The sequence below is a fragment of the Trachurus trachurus genome, assembly GCF_905171665.1.
Source record: "Trachurus trachurus genome assembly, chromosome: 21".
Taxonomy (NCBI): domain Eukaryota; kingdom Metazoa; phylum Chordata; class Actinopteri; order Carangiformes; family Carangidae; genus Trachurus; species Trachurus trachurus.
The window spans coordinates 19,143,992-19,164,460 of NC_139899.1; the positions used below are offsets into that span (position 1 = coordinate 19,143,992).

At 40.1% G+C, this 20,469-nt stretch overlaps 1 protein-coding gene across 1 annotated transcript in view; it reads right to left on the bottom strand.

The window, feature by feature from the left end:
- Positions 1 to 17,867: 17,867 nt before the first annotated feature.
- The window catches only part of col4a1 (collagen, type IV, alpha 1), a 38,368-nt gene continuing 35,766 nt past the window's right edge, over positions 17,868 to 20,469 (bottom strand). Inside the window, exons 51-52 of the mRNA XM_083996999.1 lie at positions 19,914 to 20,086; positions 17,868 to 19,585 (exon numbers count right to left, since the gene is read on the bottom strand). Coding sequence (XP_083853125.1) covers positions 19,504 to 19,585; positions 19,914 to 20,086 — 255 coding nt within the window. The 3' untranslated portion in view covers positions 17,868 to 19,503. The remainder of the gene's footprint in view (positions 19,586 to 19,913; positions 20,087 to 20,469) is intronic.

Sequence of the window (20,469 nt, forward strand, 5' to 3'; positions counted from 1 at the left end):
AGGCTCTTCAGGCCCGACCACAAATACAAACAACCCCGGCTGCCCCATTTGCTGAGTCACAAGCACATAATGTCTTAGTCACCCACTGCACTGTCACTGTGTGCAACGATTAGTTTCATAAGCTTTCATAAAGCAGATTAGAAAAGCCGATCTGATGAGATAAGATTAAGGACAAGCAGGAGGGAGGGGAGCAAAGATTATAGGCTCAGTCATACTCCACCTTACTGCCACATAAGGCGCCATCAAATGAACAACACAAACATGTATTGTTGGTATCCAAACATTGCACACGCACACACTGCCTCTGCCTCATCTCATTAGTCAAAAAAAACAAAACAGATTATAGTCAAAGCCCGGGGTGTCTGATTCACAATGTTGTGGCAGTGTGTTGATGTTTTTGTTATTTGGTGTCTGGAGTGGGATGTTTTCATGTTTTTGTCAGGAGAGTTATGTCGGAGACTGAATTGGACAAGCTAACCTTTGTTCAGCCTTGGATAACTTAGTCATCAGTTGACCTTAATGTTCTGTTCTGGACACAACAGAGCCTTTTTTGGCTGCGTAAAAACAAATTCAACACTGTTATAAACCTGATTTTAAATTGGTTACATTTTAGACGCCTGCAAGACTGAGATAGAGACAACAAATACTTCAACTGTAAAACATGGATAGGTATGAATTTAATATTTCACATCACTCTTGGTGCTGCATTACCTTCACCTGAATCCTCAGTAAGTCAAAAAGAGTTCTTGTCTGCATCTAAGACTTACTTACTTTCTGGGTTTTAACTGACCTCAAATATACAGTAAGTGTGTCACTCTGCAGGGTAACACACTGTACTTTGCTTTGTCAGTGCAAACAAAAGGAATACATATTTGTATATGTATATAGCCCATTTAGCATATCAAACATCAGTTATTTCCTTATTTCCTCATTGGGGTAATACTCAATGAGTTTTCCTTCTTTACACCTTTTATATTTGCTTTGTTTTGTTCCCACATTTAAATATTGCTCCTTACCAATCCTGCATTTTCTTAAACCCAGCATTGTAACCAGTTCATGATAATGAAAGCTGTTTTCTGTGCTCTTGAGCACATACAATATAGATCGCTCCGTTCAAACTCATGTTGTCACCCATAATTGACTCGATCCTCTGATCAATACACAGAGGCGAAATTGAAATTTCTCTTCTGGTTAATTTTTGTGCTGATTGATCATAGGCAGGTCGACCTGGAGGAAAGGCAGTGTGTGCTGATGGAGATCCTCATGTTATTGGACATTTGCTGCCTGCATCTGTATTGAGCCACAGCACCAGTGATTACAGTTTTGATTACTTCTGTTAACCAACTCATTGACATGGACTTAATATATTTTTGATTAATCTGCAGAATGGCCATGTAGACTGGCCCTGTGAAGTCAATTATAATGGTTGCTCTGTTGTAGTCAATGTCCCACTTACATTGTGTAATGACAGTTTTGTGTGTTTGCTGAAGAAGGGCGGAGCTGCAGAGACTTTGTATTCTTACCCTGGACATTTTGTCAAGACCTTTCTGTTATGTGAACATTTCACTTCTGACGTTGAACCCTATTCCTTATCTTCACATTATATTCTCACCTCATTTTGAGACTTTTTTTTTTCATTTCACAGGTCACTGAGACAGATATTTATTTACCGTAGTATGCTCATTAGAAGGGACAGTCAGGAGACATATCGGGGAGACACAGCCATAGCGTGCTCATGTGACCAGAAAAGAAACCGATGATAATATGTTTATGCAGGCTGAAGACGTACATGGACAACATATTTATTCATGAGCATGTCTTCCCCTCAACAAATTACTCGTCTGGCCACACAGAGAGATATAACAACAGCCAGCCATCTAAAATCTTACCTTTCTGTAGCTTTGATTAAACAGATATGAATGCATATATTCAGACTCCATAATGCCATCATCAGTCATTTCTCATAATTATGCGTTATCTGGAGTCACATGGTTTGATATAAATGACAGTGATACATGAGCCCCCTCTCTGCCTCAGTCAGAACAGGGGGAAGAGTGCAGAAAAAAAGGCTATCAAGTGTGTCTGTGTTCATATACAATACATTTGTGGTCAACTTTCTGCGGTTCAACTCGGTACATTTGAACATCTGATGCTTTTTCACAGAAGTTCAGAGATCCTTCTTGAGAGACCTGAGACTGATTTTAGATGTCAGCTTATCGATTGTAGAAGAAATTAGACTGTGAATGTTTTACTTTTATCACTGAAGCGAATCAGTTTGTAGATGTTGTTTCTTTGGAGTCAGCCACACAGTCCACACACAGGATAAGTGGAAAGGAGATTAAAGGGATGTAGGTGGCATGCACAGTATTCAAAACATAGCTGGAGGAGTGTGGGAGTGTGTAGGAAGTTACCCATTCATTGCTTCTCGTTGTTTGTGTGTATGTGTGTGAGTAGTTGAAGTGCACATTGATTTTCGGAGTGACTTATCCTCAACTGACACGCTGATCTAATATTCCTCCCCTTTCCAAAAACAAAAACCACACATTTTGTTCTCTTTACACAAACACGCACTAATGCTACACACACACACATACACACACTGCAGTAGTACTCATCACTGTTTTGTACTTTTGAGTGTCTGGCAATGTTAGCAAAGCCAAAAATGACTGCACAGGAGGGTAAATGAGGTAACTACAGTGTGAACAAAGTTGATATTTGTCCCTTTTAAAGAACCACATTTATTCAGTTTGTCTGATCTCCCTAAAAAGCAACAGCATATTACATAAAAAGGTTAAATAACATATCAAACATAAAATACTATGACATCTCACTGACTACAGCTACATTTTATAGTCTTGAGATGTGGATTCAGATGTGAGTGTTTTTAAACATACACACCTATGGCTATGTTGCTCTACTGTTTGATACTGTTTGTAGATATGTCAACCAGGTCTTAACAAAATGTAAAAGAAAAAGAAAAAAGGACTTTTGCACTTGTATTATTAAAGAAGACTAGTACATTTTAATGACGAGTGAACAAACCAAGTGCAAGAGAGGTCACAGAGTTAAATTATGCAGTGTAATTAGCCAATCAAGTGTTTAAATTAGATGTGGGCCACAAATGAGAAGATGACTCTCTCAAAATGGGTTTTTCCAAACAATAAAATCCCACATGTTAATTCCACTCACAAATTCTCCTCGTGTATTATCATTTTTACTTAGCAGTAGGCTATTGTTTGTGTTTATCTAAAATTATTATCTGAAATTAGCCATTGTATTTATTTGTTTTCAAATGATGGCATTAGTATGAGATTACCTCATCCTATTTACATCTTCAATTATATCCTCATTATATTCAATAATGTAATTTTACTGTATATGCCCATTAATTGTGAATTGTGAACCCCATTATGATTGTGCTGATTTTACTGCACGCTAAAAAACACACGGGGTATCCCCGATGTAAATGGTGTTGGCCAGTTGCCACAATTAGCCAAGTGAATTACCATCAGTCAAATTTCCATTATTGCAATTCCAGTGTAGTTAAAGAGATGAAATGTGATCATAATGTATTTTTTACCTCTTAATTTCTTTTTTATTATTAGCAAAAATTTACAATATTTTCTCATTCATCAGCACTGTTCACATGATGGGTGCGCTCTGAATGAAGGTGGAAACTTACTGGCTAGCAATACAGTTATTATTTTCATCCTTTCTTGTTTTGTAAATGTCATTAGTCAGGGTGGATGGACTTCAAATAACATAAATAATTTGTTGAATGCCCCTCACATACACACAGAATAGCAACATAATAGCATCTATTTGAACTGCCACATGCTACGAATTCAGCATGATATCTAATAAATTGGACGTTGATAGGGGTTGTAATGAAAATCTATATGGAGACAGAGGGACACACATGAACGCACTCACATCCTCACACACACACACACACACATACACAAACACACACACACATACGCGGCCACATAGACACATAAGCATATATGTAAAGTCCATGTGCGCATACAGGGTTTGCTAATGAAAGAATCAGTCATAATAGCATATCCTAGACACACTTACATATATAAATACATCCATCCAACACTCCAGAGAGTGCTTTCAAGCAAATCATTTGAAAAACGAGAATATTTGTTTTTATGTTACGTTAGAATCATGAGCCCACCCTCTCTTGGCTGGTTGCAATTAAAGTGGAAGTGATAGGTAATATGTATGATCACTGGCTGCACACATGCACGGCATTGCACGTACACACACACACACACACACACACACACACACACACACACACACACACACACACACACACACACACACACACACACACACATACATAATGGCTCCACCAGCACATGAATATGTAATGCAGTCTACATTGAAAATTAGAAGGATGGAGTTTTATATCATTCTACCCTCTCCTCCTTCATATTTCTCAATCTCAGTCCCACCCCCAGCTCCTCTCTTCCCCCTTCATTGCTCAGAGGCCTGCAGCTCTTAAATATTTAACATTTCAGAATGATCTGCATCCATCTTCGTCTTTTACACTGGATCACACAGTCACACAGCTTTGCCTGGACCCAGACTCTCCACAGAAAGAAGTGAAGTGAGAAATCAGCCATTTCTGTAGGTTAACTCCGTACAGTCTGTAAATCACAGCTGCACACTGTTTCTCCCAACATGTTTGAGCTGCTTGTGGGTGGAGATCACACAAGATCACATGGGTATTGTATAGTATAGGGTAAAATATTCTGTCTGCCTGCACATTCATCAGTCAGAGGCTGGCTGTGTGGGTAGTGGCCAGAGGAGTAATAGAGTGGTTTTGGCAGCTGTGGGGATGGGAGGATGTGAGGAGGTGGAGTGATTGCCAGAGAACACGGGAAATTTCCTCCGCAGGCAATGGACATCCCCTGTGGGACAGACAGCTACAACTGTCTGCATCCTGAATCACAAATATTGGTACAAAACATCTATACCCACCAAGCGATCTGTAGAAACAGGTCTATTTAACATTTGTTGAAAATCTGATATTGTCACTCTTTTCTTAAAGCTGTGAGGAATCAGACAGGAAGACTACAAGACAATTAGCCTAAGTTTTAAACAATTAATATTAATTTGGTTTAGCTTTTTTTATTGACCAAAATCGGAATTAATTCATATCGTCTGTGCAGTTTGTAGTACAGGCTATACAGTAAAATGCATGTAATTTAACAGGACTGGGTGTAGGCTAATAGCTATACTACTGTGGGGCTCAATACAGAGAACGCAAGAACTAAATTATAGCTGCTGCGCAGCGATGGGTCGGGTCCGGGCTACTTTTGGGCAAATTTAGGCAATTCTGAGCAACAAACAGGAGAATAGGAAGACAAGACAGTTGACCTTATAATGTTCAATTTGCATCAGTTGAGGATTGAACCCACAACCTCGGGAACCAAAGACCATTGTCTATCGCACTGAGCTAATTGACAAGTGGCAGATCAACAGTGGCTTCGCAAATTGAGTAAGCCATTCACTGTCGTGCAGGCAGATTTGAAACCACAGTAAAAAGAAAAATCAGTTTTTGAGGTAAAATAATGATATTTGTCAAACATCTACTATGAGTCTAAGATGTTAGGAGCCTTCGCGCATGGACCAGTCCAAGCTATTTGTTTTTTTTTTAATTTAGAGGCTTGCTGTGATGCCACCATTAGGACAATTGTCTTGTGTTTCATATTGAGGTCAACTGACATTTTAATCTGTCATCATCACCCTTGCTGGGTCTCGAACTCACAACCTCTGACACCAAGAACCAGCTCCTAACTCGCTGAGCTAATTGGCTGGTAGTGAGACCTGCTGTGTAGCTTCATTTATCCACTCAGGGAGTCAGTGCCCAGGCAGCTGTTGTCAAGGCAGATTTCAGAAAGTCAGAAATTCTATTATCTAAACAAAAATCTGTTAATACATAAATTGCATTTAGACAGCAAAACAGCTTAAGGACATGTGACATTTTGATCCGTCATCAACATCATCATCACCCTTGCTGGGTCTCGAACTCACAATCTCTGACACCAAGAACCAGCTCTTAACTCACTGAGCTAATTGGCTGGTAGTGAGACCTGCTGTGTAGCTTCATTTATCCACTCAGGTGAGTCAGTGCCCGGGCAGCTGTTGTGATGAAATGGTCAAAATGTCAATAATTCAGTCATCTAAACAAAAATCTGATAATACATAAATTGCATCTTGACAGCATGGAAATGTTGGTGATTTGTTTTTAATGATAAGTGTTTTGCTTCATAAGAGAAAATCTGATGTTTATAAATTCCACTCTCACATTGACTGCAGTTGTTCCCATGAGAGCAGAATTCAAAATGTTCTCAAAAATTCAGTTTTTGAGATAAAATTCTGATATTTTCCAAATTTCATCAACCATGACTCCAGAATATTGTCATTTTATTCAGGAAGTTTGAAAATGTATTTATCAAGAATTTGATGGTATATGTTTACAGTACTGTTTGCAGTCAAACGTTTTCATGCACTGTAGGCTCAATTTTTGCTTAATCAAAAATCCGAGAAACAAGTTTTGTGGAGGACGGTCTGGAGATGCTCTGTAGCAAGTTTGGTGTCAATTGAGCAAAAATTGTGGGAGGAGATACATTTTAAAAGTTTTACAGTTATTGAAAAAAACAGAGTGATGGACTTCATAATTTGTAATAAGTTTAAGTGGACAAAAGTTTCAGCAGTATTGAGGCTACATTGTGGTGAAGTTTCAACACTGTAGCATCTACCGTTGGTTTGGTAGGAATTTTTAAAGTTTTTAAATTTAAACGCTTATTGTGCCCCCCCTAGGAGGGGGGGGCACATGTCCTTGGAGTTGAGTGAATCTGGCATGGGACTGAACCTTTGTGCAAAGTTTGGTGAGTTTTCGCCCATGGGAAGTATGACTTCCTTGGAAGAAGAAAGAAAGAAAGAAGAAGAAGAAGAAGAAGAAGAAGAAGAAGAATTCCTAGGAATACAATAGTGTCCTGTCAGCTGCGCTGCCCGGACCCTAAAGAAGAAGAAGAAGAAGAAGAAGAAGAAGAAGAAGAAGAAGAAGAAGAAGAAGAAGAAGAAGAATTCCTAGGAATACAATAGTGTCCTGTCAGCTGCGCTGCCCGGACCCTAATGATCAGTAAACTAACATGCTCACAATGACTTTACATATAGGCTACTAATGTTTATCATGTTCACTATCTTAGTTTTGTGTGTTAGCATGCTAATGTTTACTAATTTGCAATACACAAAGCACAAATTGTGAAGTGCTGGCGGAGTTACATCAACAAGGTCAAAACCCAATAAGCTGGAGCATGTCATTAGGGTTAGACCCAGGGTGTCAGCCAGTTTCAGCTCTCCATCTGTTTCCTGCTCTCGACACACTTAATTTCAAAACAGCAGAATTCCCAGTGGTCAAACAATTAAAAACAGATATGACATAGTGGCTGAAATGCAGCTTATTAAGACTACATTTGATCACCATGAACTTAGCCCAGGGCATAAACTCAGTTCACAATCTACATTGAACAAATGGAAAAAAAAAAAAAAGTAAAACCATATACAGCCAGTTGAACATGAAACATTTGAACCAAATGAAATGGTTCAGTACATCACGATATCTCAATGTGCTCTCTACACTCTGTTCTTGGCAAGCTCAAGCGTGGTCATGTGGTGGCACACCATCCACAGCAGTGACAAAATACATCTTTGTAACAACGACTCGCACTGTTTTCAGAAAGTGTGAGTTCCCACCATAGACTGTATGGTTCCCACACATGGACACTCAGTACACATGCACATAATCTATAAACGTTGGAAAAACAGCAGCATCGTCTGCAAACAATCGATTAGCTGGTTTTGCTTAAGGTGACGAAAACATAGAATTTGGATAATCTTTATAATTTAAAGATGTGTCTTAAATACACTGCAACAAATAACTTAACTTATCTTATGCGCAAAATCACTGGGTATAAGGTATCAGATTAGTTTTTTTAGATTTTAGTTAATTTTTTTCCTATTTAAACACAGTGAGGTGGAACAGTCTGGAGAAGCATTAAGGTCTTGATCATTTACTCCGTAATGAACCCTAGGTTTAATTTTGAGACAGGGCCCTAATTGTGCATACATTAAGGACAATTGCAGATTATCAGATGTAATGATTTTGTAAAAGAATTAAGAGAGGATTGCACTGAATAATGAAACCCCGACCGAGGGTTTGAGACGGTTTGATTTGAGGGGGCAGGGAACCTGTGGTCCATGGCACTGAGGTTTTCTTCATATAGCCACCGCAATTCTGAACGTGTCTGTCGTCAGTGTGACTGACACTGCTGCAGAGCTCTTCATTTACATACATTAACATACCAACATGTCATTCGTTCCAGTCTTTGTTTAATGGGTTTTCAACAAGATGGCAAGAGTGAGGACATGTTAATGAATACCTATAGGTACAAACATTGTACAGCTGTGCACGGATGCATGCGTGGTTGTCTCTAGAAGTTCATGTGTATGTGGGTGATGAAATATTTGCACATACAGTGCACAGTGTATGGATGTGATAGATAGATAGAGCTATACATAGCTTATATGACATTAAATCCCAACCGAGAATAATCAAAAGACCAACACTAGAGGAAATGGAAATACTGTACCTCTGAGTGAAAGAACCTGCGGAGGTGTGGTGTAGGAAAAGAGGCATGGCCGCATGACTGCCCTTGTGTACAGAATATATTACGTCTTAAAAGGATATATAGGCGAGAGTCATTAGATATACATTTGCATTTGGAGGCATTTGGGATGTGAGAAATAGTGGTCTTGCAGGTTGTGCCCCCGTGAGATGGGCCCTGACAGTTATAGTGTGTGGGAGGAGCTTTGATATGCAAGAAATTAGGTGGTTGACAATCTGGGCTTTCAAGTGTGACGGCAGTGAAATGGGAGGATTTAGCACTGCCTTCCATGGTTTCACTTGTCTTCATCAGCAGCCATGCCTTTTCTTTAGTTACACACTGTCAACCTTTAATAAATGCAGACTAGACACAGCATGGGTCTGTCAGCATCAATTCAGATCATTTGGCAAGTTTCACTGTAGAGGGCCTCACAGCTAATCATGAGGCCTCACATGCAGCAACAACATAACTGAGCCTTGCTTCGTGAAATAATATAATAATCTAATTAAGATTTAGTGCACCAGACATCTCTTCAACACCTCCATCTATGTATAATGGAGGAAAATTAAAAGATGATTAAAGATTAAAAGATTATGACAAGCCTGACCCCGTAATTTGTCCATCAAAGTGCTGCAGGTCGCAGTGGATATGAAAGGACATCAACAGAGATACAATGAGGCTAATAAATGGGCAGTGATGAACATATGCCAGCTGTGAGGAAGAAAACCAAGGTCTAAAACTTAACTTTTTATTAAATCATTCATAATACTTAAAGAAATAGCTACTGTAGGCCATTGGAGGTAATGCTAGGTAGCGGCACCATCAAATCAATCCCTAAAAACAACCATATTTCAGTATTTTGTAGAATTACATGTTACATCAACCAGTTGTTGCTTGAAGTTTACACTTAAGCAATCGTAGCTGAACATTTCCAGTCAGACCTCAAGCTTGTGAGATCTTCTACACTGAACTGAATGATACTAAGGCTAAAAAGCTCTACTACTGTGATAAAACAATGGTGCTTTTTTATTTGCATGTGGTCTTCATTAGTCAGTTGGAGAGGATGCATACTTTTAGCCTAGGGCGTCTCAGTCTTTTAGCCTCATATCATGTGTGTAGTAATGTATTTTCAAAAAAACATTTTAGTGCATGTGTGTGCATGTGTGAGAGTGAAATGATACGTGTGACTGGGTCAGTGAGTGATCAATGCAACATACCAGCAATGTTGTTCTCACTATGTTGCTTTATGTAACAGGTTGTGAGCTGATGGAGGAGCAAGGGGGGATGGAGGGCACCGGTGGAAACTGTAAACATGGAAGTTTGGAGAGCACAGCAAAAGGTCATGGGCGTCCCTTATCTCTCTGGAGAGGATCACAGTTACCAGCCTCTTTATAGCTTTTCCCCTCATTGCATATGATGATGGAAAAGACTCATGCCATACAAATAGAAAAGGTCAGAAACATTCACACACACACACACACAGAAGGTTACCAAGAAAGGCAAAGTCTTTAGAGCTCTCATCCCTCACACATGTTGTCGCCACAGGGCTCCTGGATGTGATTGTGTGTTTAATCTGAAGTCTCCTGAGACACTGAAGGGCAGCTACGTTCCATAATACTGTTGAGCCAGCATGTGTCGCCATGGTGTAAGCACATTTTCTGACGTGCTCAGACCACTGGTGAAAAACAACTAACTCCCATGAGCGAACCCCCCCACAACAACTGTGTGACAACAGTTGTGTCTGCGGACGTGCGTGTGCTCGTTCATGCGCTTTTGTTGATGCAGGTGTTGCTCTGGCCTTCGTGAAGGCTAGTGGAAGGGCCCATTAACACCATAACAACCCTAATAGTCCTGTAAATTCTTGGTCTGCTGGTGTGATGATAGCCTTGTTCAATAATTCAGCACCTGCTGAGAAAATCAACAATACAGCTTCCTGAGAAAGTAAACAGGATCACAGACAACGTCATTGGATAACCATGAGCACAACTAATGTAGGGCAGAACAGATTGTGTGCTGTGAAGGTCGGTGCAGCTGTGATGCCGTGTACAAAAATGTGAAATCAAATATCTGATGGTCTTCTCAAACCCACTTTGCTCTGGTCAGTTGTAATTGACAGCCTTGCCATCCACTCAGTTGTAGAAGATTCTCAGTGTTGGTAGATGTAGCTGGTTAGCCTCAGCATGAATGGCCCTTTCATCTGTAGTATGAGGCTTCTTTTAGTGGAAGCACATTTGTTAATGGTGCTTGAGCTAAGTGATGACTTCCCTCAGCATGTAAATGAAGCAGCCGAGTTGGTGAGAGATCCCTGCATCCGGCTTGTAATATTAACCAAGGTAATTTAGCATGAAACGGTAAAAGGTTATTTACGAACTATGATATGCTGTTGTGGATTTGTCTGTTCAGTAAATTGTAATGTTAAAATGTAGTCGTTTAAACACGGCCGGTGCATTTTGTGCAGTGAGCCACGAGCTCTCCCCCAACCTCTTTACACAAGAAAGTGACATTAAGACAGATGGCGGTGTCACGCATAATCAATTGTGCATTTCTTCCCAACATATAGTTTAATAATCATTAGATGGTAATTTACATCAAGATGTGACAAGACCCATAAAAGCTGAGGAAAGTGTTACTATTAGTTTGGTTCATCATGAGCGAAATGCTGGTCAGTCATGGCTGAGATATTTCGGTCCGGTGTTGCTGTGCTTACACTACAAAAGAAATCCTTTTCAACTAATCTTATCTGTTCTTTATTATTTTAATTCTGCTGAATGTTAAGAAGAAAAAGTTGTGTTGCATTCAAAATGTAATTTTAACCATGAATCTTCACACCCTTAGCTGCTAATGTTCACACAACACCCACAGTCCTCTTCTCTGAAAGAACAGAACCTAACCTAATCACTATTCCTTGTTGGTGTAAGACAGGCCGTACAGAGTGTACCTCTTTTTTCTTGTTAAACCCATAAAGCATGGCAGTCTCCTGTGCAGGGGAGTCTCGTCAAAGAACATCAGACACCGACAAAATAGATCCTCCTTTATCTCCAACCTTGTAAATATTTGATTTCTGCATATGCATTTAACCAGACAAGATGCTGCAGCCAGGTTGAAATGGGATATGTGCTCTCTCACAGTGTATTTCATGACCTTTTTTTTTCTTTTCTTTTTTTAAAAACTCTATTCTCTTCCATCTGGCAGTTTTGTCTCAGTTACTATGCGCAGTTTCTATGGTTTCCCTTTTTTTTTTTTTTTTTTTTTTAAATCTAACTTCCAAACACACCATGCGTGTCCCATCTCCGCTCTCTGTTCCCAGTACCAGACATGGACGATTCATGAATGCCAAACCATCTGATCATACTGACGGTCCAGAAGGGCCAAACAGACCCTCCTGTGCTCACTGCCAGTCTTTTTTTTTTTATCAAAATAATAGTTTTCCTAAAAATTGCTACATTTCTCTCTGCTACTGCTTCAATTCTGAGTTGGACGTGACAATATATTAGTATGAGGTTTTGAGGAATATGCTGATTTACTTTCTTGCTGAGAGGTAGATGAGAAGATATCACTTTAATATCTGTCCATTAATCATTAAGCAATAGCTGGGAGCAGGTTGGCATTAAGTCTGGAGAAAGAGGGAGTTTCTGAAGTCTCCACCTCTGAAAGTCCCAGGTAAAACCCCCGTGAAATCTGCCCGTTTTACACTTTCACTCTCGTGCAGATTAAACAAACAATATGACATGTCTATCAATGAGCTCTAGGGGTGCTAGCGGGTTCTGTTATCTTTATCTCCAACTGGCTGTAGCGTTTACCTTTTTATTGACCTAATTTAAGGAGATACAGTAGTAGTGAAGCACGAGGAGTTCTTTACAAGAGTAGCAGCGATTTAAATGAGATGAATAAAGCGAAAAGGCAGATTGAGAGTTGTACTGGAATGCCTCCCACAAATTCACTCCCACTCTTCCTCTTTTGCCCACGCACTCTCTGTTACTGTGACGTCCACTCATCCTTTTTACTCCTCCGCTCGGCTGCGGAGGCGTTCTGTTCTCCTCTCATTCATACACTGCCATGCTATTTCCATATTTTCTGAGTGGACACACTGTGCATTGAGTGAAAATTTCTGTGGAGGAAGAGGAGGCAGAGGAGACAGAGGAGGAGGAGGAGGAGGAGGAGGAGGAAGCACCATGTTTGGCTTCATCTGAGCACATCAGATTTCCGATCACGCTGAGATCATGATCAAACTTCACAAGAGAGCCAAGCTCTGGGAATGGACTTATGTCATCTTTGTGTGAGAGATACTGAAGCAAAAAACCATGATACAGTCATTATCTGTCCACACTGTGACTGTCAATCAAATGACAAATGTGGCACAATGTTATCATTTTATCCAACAAACACTATGTGATATTAGTAGAGGTGTCTTCAAACACAGAGACATGACACGGCTTGGAGTCTGATCTGCTTCTGCTCAGACTCAATGGACTTTGTCACTGTATGAGGAGGCTCAGACTCTAAATGATGTGTTTGGAGGCAATCTCTGTTTACTGTGACAGGTAAAGGACAAAATTGTGATCGTGTAACTTGGGCTCTGCCCCCATAGAGAGATCAACTGCATAAGGGCAGCAGATTATGTTGCATTCAGTACATTAAAGCATAGAAAAGATGACTGACAAAACAGGTAAATGACTAAATCCCCCGCTCAATCGTGATCAAGTATGCAAATAAAAAGATTGAAATATTACACAATACGTTTGCAAGAAACGTATGGATGTAATTGAACAGAAGCTGTAATGTTGAGATCTCAGATGGCATCAAATCCTGATTTTTAAAAGTGCTTTTGAGAAGGGTCATCTCAAGGGCTTTCACAGCAGTGCTCAACCATCCAAAGAAAAGAGAAAGAAACACCTTTTTCTACCACAGATGACTGATACACCTGATTTAAAGGGGAACTATGCAAGTCCAGTCGCTTTTCCACTGTCGTGCTTACTCTCCTCCTGGCCATGTGCATTTGTTTTTCAACAAGGCCGGCAAGAAAGCGATCCATGGAGTGGTGGATGATGTTATTTATGCATTACGATGTGTATGTTCGTGTTGCCTTATATGTCATAACCAAGAGATTACGCACGTTTGTGATGCAGTGCCACCGAGACCAGATCTAGGTCAGGGTTAGAGGCTCTGATCTTGCAAGGTTGGTTTTCAGCCAAGAGGCGCTAGGTGGAAGGCAGAGAGAGTTACAAGTCATTTATTTAACCATCACAATTTCTCCGAAGGTAAAAATCTTGCATAGTTACTCTTTCAATTCTCCTGAAATTCTTGATGAATTTAGTTTTTGTTAATGAATGTGTGAATATGCTTCACATTCAAAACAAACATTTCTCTAGAGTACTGTAAAGACTATCTGCAGATAGCTACACTTGAACATTTACAGTATAACAAAACACAACATTTGCTAATGTCATTAACAGACACTTCATCAGTCATCTGAGCAACAGTACCCAGAAAGCACCTCTGAGTATTTCTTCAGCATTAAAGCGGTTCCAATAATAACTTTTCACAGTGAGGGTTGTAAATCCATTCAACCCCGCTCCCCTTCATTTCACAGTTTTTCTAATTTGGGCGGGATGAGCCCATTGGTTATGTGTTGATGTTGAGGACACTTGATAGAGTTAATTAGTAGTGTCAAATGCTGTGGATGAAATAACTTGGGTGACATGTCTGCAAATAAAACAGCGCCTAAGCCTGTAGCTCAATTCCACAGTGAAGAAGATACATGAAGTTTAAAGGGTGCAGCGTGGACCAATGGGGTCGCAGCAGGTCTTGTCAGAGAGAGGCCTCAACACCTGACCCTCTTCTCATAAACCATTTTAAAGCTGCTGCTAATGGGCTGTGTGCCAGAGCTAATAATGGAGCTGCAGATGGATGGAAACATCAGGTAGCAGAGTGAAGGGTTTACATTTTGTTTTGTGGCTTCATCAGCCAAAGTAACTGTTACTATCATCAGCACATTATTGTCATTAATTTGCCTGTTTTGTTTCTGGTTAATTCTATTCTTTCTTGGATTATTTCTCAAACCTGACCTAACATTTTGAGCAGCATGTTCTTAAAGGCAATTTAGGCGGCAAGTCTTGACTGAAATGTGTGTTTCAGGCTACATATCAACTATCAGCTTGTTCACCTCACACAGAAGTCATCCTAACAGATTGACATGGGCTTTATCTTTTGTTCAGGAACTGGTTGTTTATATCCAAGATTACAAGCAAGCAAAGAGGGAGAAATACAATAAAGAAAACTGGATTATGAGGTCAAGTACAAACTGCACTTCTCTGCACATTTCTCGGAAGTTTGCAGCACCTGTTATAACAGGGCATCACATTCAATATCATTCTTATCAGCAAAATGAGTTTGGTGACTTTACACATCCCTACAGTTTCATAGCTCGACCCAGCTTCCTCCTGACTCGAGGTCTACTCAGCCCAAATAACTCAAAACAACTGGGTGGGTCTCTGCAGCGCCTTTAACAAAGACCAGACTGCTGAGATTTTGAAAATGTCAAATGCCAAAAGATTTATGAAGAGGCCCAGCTGCTCTGATGTTAATAGTTGATAGCACCTTTAGTAAAAATGACACAAAAGCCACAAAAATGAAAGTGAATTAAGATCACCACCTTAGTGGCAACTGTCAGCGTACCAGTAAACAGTGTGATTGAATGAGGCACTGACCCAGTCGGCTGTAGAGTGCACTTCCCACAAACGAGCTTAAGTGTTTGCAGCGGAGGTAGCGGTACCACGGTCACATTAAACTCTGAAATATTCCTTAGTGCAGCTCTTAAATACCCATTATCATACAGTAATAGGAATGAATTTGGACTCATTTCTGGATGTTGTTAGCTCCAATAGAGCAGAGGGTGAGGCAGTAACACACCATACACCGTCACTCTGCCTGCAGTGCTACAGGAGCCTGTCACGGGAACTATATTTTAGTCCCAGAATGAAACTGAAATCAATTCCTCTTCTTATAGAGAAATGGACTGAGTGAATATCATCCTGGGTGCTAACAGAGTATTTTTCACTAAAGCTCTCACTGTACTTACCTCTGATAGGAGCTGTTTGTGTAATCTCAGACTGATGCAAAGTGAACTGGTCCCTTTATTAGTGTGGTGGGTGGCTTCTGTTACTTTTGTTGTCATTGTCATTGTTGTTGTTGTTGTTGTTGTTGCGTGCTGTGTTGAAAGTTAATCTGCATTTGGCTCAGGTCGAGGGTGGTGGCCTCTGAGCTTGATCTATTCAGGAGAAAGGTCACAGGGTTACACTACTACACTTCTGACACATCCACAAACTGCATCATAAACACATTCTGGAAAACTTGACATTCATTTACAGGAACTCAGGCAGGTTTGCTACGTTTCAGCAAAAGTCACAGCATCTAAATCGAAATGTATCTTGTTTATTTTAACCATAAGAGCAAAAATATTTATTGTAGTGTATGTGCCCCCAGATATTCAACATTAGCAGTACTGTGGTCAGATTATTGCACTGAATTTTCACCAGCATAAACCCCGGCTCTCTGGAGGTGATTGTAAGGTGTAAGCAGACAACCAATAGGATTAAAACACTTTAAGAGGTTAAAGTTTTGAACTCTAAAGCCCCTGCGCAAGGCTGAGCCCTGACCCCAACACATGGCATTGATGTGGTTATTTGCATGTGAATTCCTCTGAAGTATGCGCTTCATTTCTTGCCATGAAAATCACACACACGCAAAAGAGAGTGAGTGTGTGATCCACATTTTCCAATTTTCAAAACAGCAACCTTCTGTTTCTTTTATCAGGCTTGAGGCCGTTATCATTGAGGAATTCTTATTCGATAGCGCCCAACCCAATGTGGCATTGCTATGGCAACGGCAGCAATGACAAACTTCATGATGGTGGTGATTGTGCCTTCTCTCGTAGCAGCAGTTTGTGTTGAGATCCTACAGTTCTCATAACAACAATCACCATAATAGGATTATGTGAATTGAAAGAGCATTTCAAAGGATTATTTTAAGCAACATGCTACACGAATGATTGATCGGATTCTTTTCTTTACCACTAATGTTTTAATGTGTTAATGGATTTTGTTGGCTATAAATATAACTCATGGTTTGTAATTTTCTTTTATCCGTGCTGCCAAGGAATTGCACATTCCACATAATAATCTGTTAAATTTAACTGAGGAATTTCACTCGAAATGATGATAATTCAATCGAGTCAAATTCTGCATCAGCTATTTCTGCAAATACAGATTTAAAATTAAAATATTTTTGCTTGAGGGAAACAACAATTTGTTACAAAACAAATATATATATATATATATATATATATATATATATATATATATATATATATATATATATATATATATATATATATATATATATAAAAAGAGGACTGTAAAGTTATTGTGTCAATTGCCTCCTTGGTTACACTTGACCCATAGTATAAGCAGAGGAAAATGTTTCAGCCACTTGTCTGTGAATATGACCTTTGTCCTTACTACAGACATCTCAGCCTTGATCATGGTCACTGGGCCGTTGCTCTCAGTTGTACCTGTCATTTGACCACTTGGCCTTTCAGCGCGGTACGCCGCCATCCAGTGTGACTCCCACCTGAGTGACCTTGCACCCGCCGGTCAGAGGTCAAGGCCTTGTTAGACATGTTTATGAAGATAGCCAGGGGTCAAGGCCTATGTTCTTCTGTCTGGCGACAAGAGCGGAAACAAGGGATAGGATTCTGGTAATAGATGAAAGACGAGAGTGGAGATGAAAGGAGGGGTTATCTGGTTCTCTGCGGAGTGTATCGATCTGTTTGTGTTTTCATGGGGGTGAACGGGTTTGTTGGCCACAGTCCCAGCAGAAGTGCTGAGGTAGTGGCTGCATTGCACTGTGGAAGTGTTGGTGCAGAGGGCTTGAGTTCAAGATTCGAGGTCAGCGCTTGCTGCCTCTTGATGGAATAATGGCCAGTGACAGTAAAAACTAAAAAAAACACAGTGGGCTTGTGAGTCAGCCAAATAGAAAAACTACCATGACCCAGCAGCACCTTACTTAAAGACTGTGCTGGTGCTGCCCTCTTGTGGCATTTATAAAGTACTGCAATTTTGTAGAAAGGGACAAAACAGTAATTAATAAGATTATTCTACAAATCACTTTATTGCAGGAATTAAACAGTATGGGAACTGGAAAATATAAAATGACGACGAAGTACGTTCAGTTCTGTTTGTTAATCAGTAAAGATCAATCCCACTGTGATCAAATTTGTTTTATGATGGAAAATGCTTCTAATACTGTATTGACTTCATTGAACATTTTTATCACAACCAAGCACAACACACAAACAAAAACAGGTTATTGTCAGTGTAGAGTAACTGCTATTACTTTACAGTAGAAAACGTTGCTTTGACAGGCACACGGAAACTGGAACAATACTGGGTCCAAAAGGTCTTTCCTAGCGTCAGGCAGCGCACGTCTCAAAATGTCGTATACTAAACACAAACGAATGTTAAGACCTTTTTAAAACATCTCAACCAGCAGAGACACGTGTAAATACAATCCTTCTCATCTGTGTTAGTTTGACTTGAATGTGCAGCCTTGACATTGTGACCCTTAATTAAAAATCAATTACAAAAGTAACTCACAAACGGGAATAGTCAAGTACATGAGCCGAGTAGCAAGTACATGGTATGTATAAGAATATATACATGTGCATTTCTTTGGGATCAAACACCGGAAAGATTTGGTTCACTTAAGAGTTGTTAAACACAATGCTCCTGACAGAGTAAAGGTGTAAGCAAGGTGATTCTTTTTTTTTTTGTCTGTTCCTTTTCGTGCATTTGTTTTGTACTGTGTCAACAGGGTTGTGCAACAATATATAGCCTATGCAAACATCACAACACACACGCCACCTTCCAAGCAGCTCAGATGCACTCATGTCTGTACACTTGCATGCATACACCCACACATCCACACACACATTCAACCACAAACACACACACACACGAACACACGCACCTGTCAATGTTATTTCAGTGTTGTTTGGTATGTTAATAGGTCGCTGGTTGTCAGGTGTTGAAACACTGTTTTTGGATCGATAAAATCCCAGATATACTCAAGTCCAACATATTCTCATAAATCTTATAAATAAAAATGGAGCTAAATAACACACAAAGTAACTCAATAATAACCTGAGGAGAGTATGTTGAACTACTTTAGAGAGGAATGCATTATATTTACAACAGAGTGATTGTTATATGTCTGTGGTGGAAACATATTGTGATTTAACAAATGACAAGCTTCTGTAACGAGTGGTAAGTCCCATCCTTTACATTAGTACAAGTTAAAAGGTGTGAAAATCGATAATATTAACATAGCTATATCGTTGAATGCTGTGGCACTTGAAGGGAAAGGATTTTTTTTTTTTTAAATGGAGCAAGGCAGATAAGTAAGATTCAATAGCACCTGACTTACACAAACAACCCTTTCCAAATGAACACCTGTTTACCAGTTTAGGGGGCATGTACTCAGTGCAGAGGTAAACTGGGCGTCATTCTTTAGAGACATGTTGTGATCATGTTAGTAAAGTGTTTCTGCATGGAGCAAAAGGCCGCTTGGTCACTGTGTTCTGGTTTGTAAAGTTCAATCTCAGGATGTTCTGCAAACCACGTCTCTGTCCCTCTCTTCTCACACATGCAGGGAAATAGCACCATCCTTTCAAAACAGGAAGTCAAGCCAAGTTGAGGACATCAGCATACGCGGTATTGCTTGCATGTTGGGAAGGAGGACGCCGGTGTTTGGGTGTTTATGTCCTCTTCATGCAAACCTGACAGCGGCTTATGTGTGTTCTGAGACTGCCTGCTTTTAGCGTCGTCGGGACAGGTTTCCTGGAAAGGGGGATGAGAGAAAAACATCAGAGGTCCATCCTGTATTGTCACGCTCATAATGTGAATGTGGAGGAAATGTGATAACTGAAAGAGAAACATAGCGTCAGGCTGAAAAGCTCCGCTCTCTGACTGACTGACTTTCAACTCTAACCACACCCACAGTCACTGAAGGATGTGATTTGGCATAGCTAGCTAGCAGCGTTGCTTTGTTGCACCTGTAACCACCACAACAGTGATGTCACAGTGTGTACCCCCTTACAGTTACACCACTAGAGGTCAGCAAAAACAAGACTTTTCTCGATGCAATAAATAAAAACATCTGTCTTACGTAAACATCTCATTGTCTTCAATGGTGGCGAGCCAGAAGCTGTAGGAGTTGGCGTAGTAGTTGCAGGTTCCGCGGCCGTGACACTCGATGAACGGAGCGCTGCGGAATTCCTCCAGACAGGAACCAGGAGAGGCCAGAGCCTGGCCCGAGCCCTCAGCACCAGCGCTGGTGTGCTACACAGACACACAATGTAATGTCATTGAATGAAGAAGGGCAGGTGGCGTAATGCATACTGAGCCAACATGATAATAATTTAACTTGTCTTAAGTATTTGAGCATGACGGGAGGAGCTGAACCGTAGGAATGAAAACTTCTCAAATTAACACTGTGCAAAAGAATCACAGCAATACAATTTGTCAAAACATAATTACAGATAATAAATTGAACATATATTAGATATCTCCACTATATCTAACTTGTATCATTTGCTATGAATGGTTAATACTTCTGAAATATCCTCCTTTGACGTTAGCGGAGAGTTCTGCGTTTTCTTTTTTTTCTCTGATATTTAATAATTTTTTTTACTACTACTGTACTGTATATATTTAAATACTGT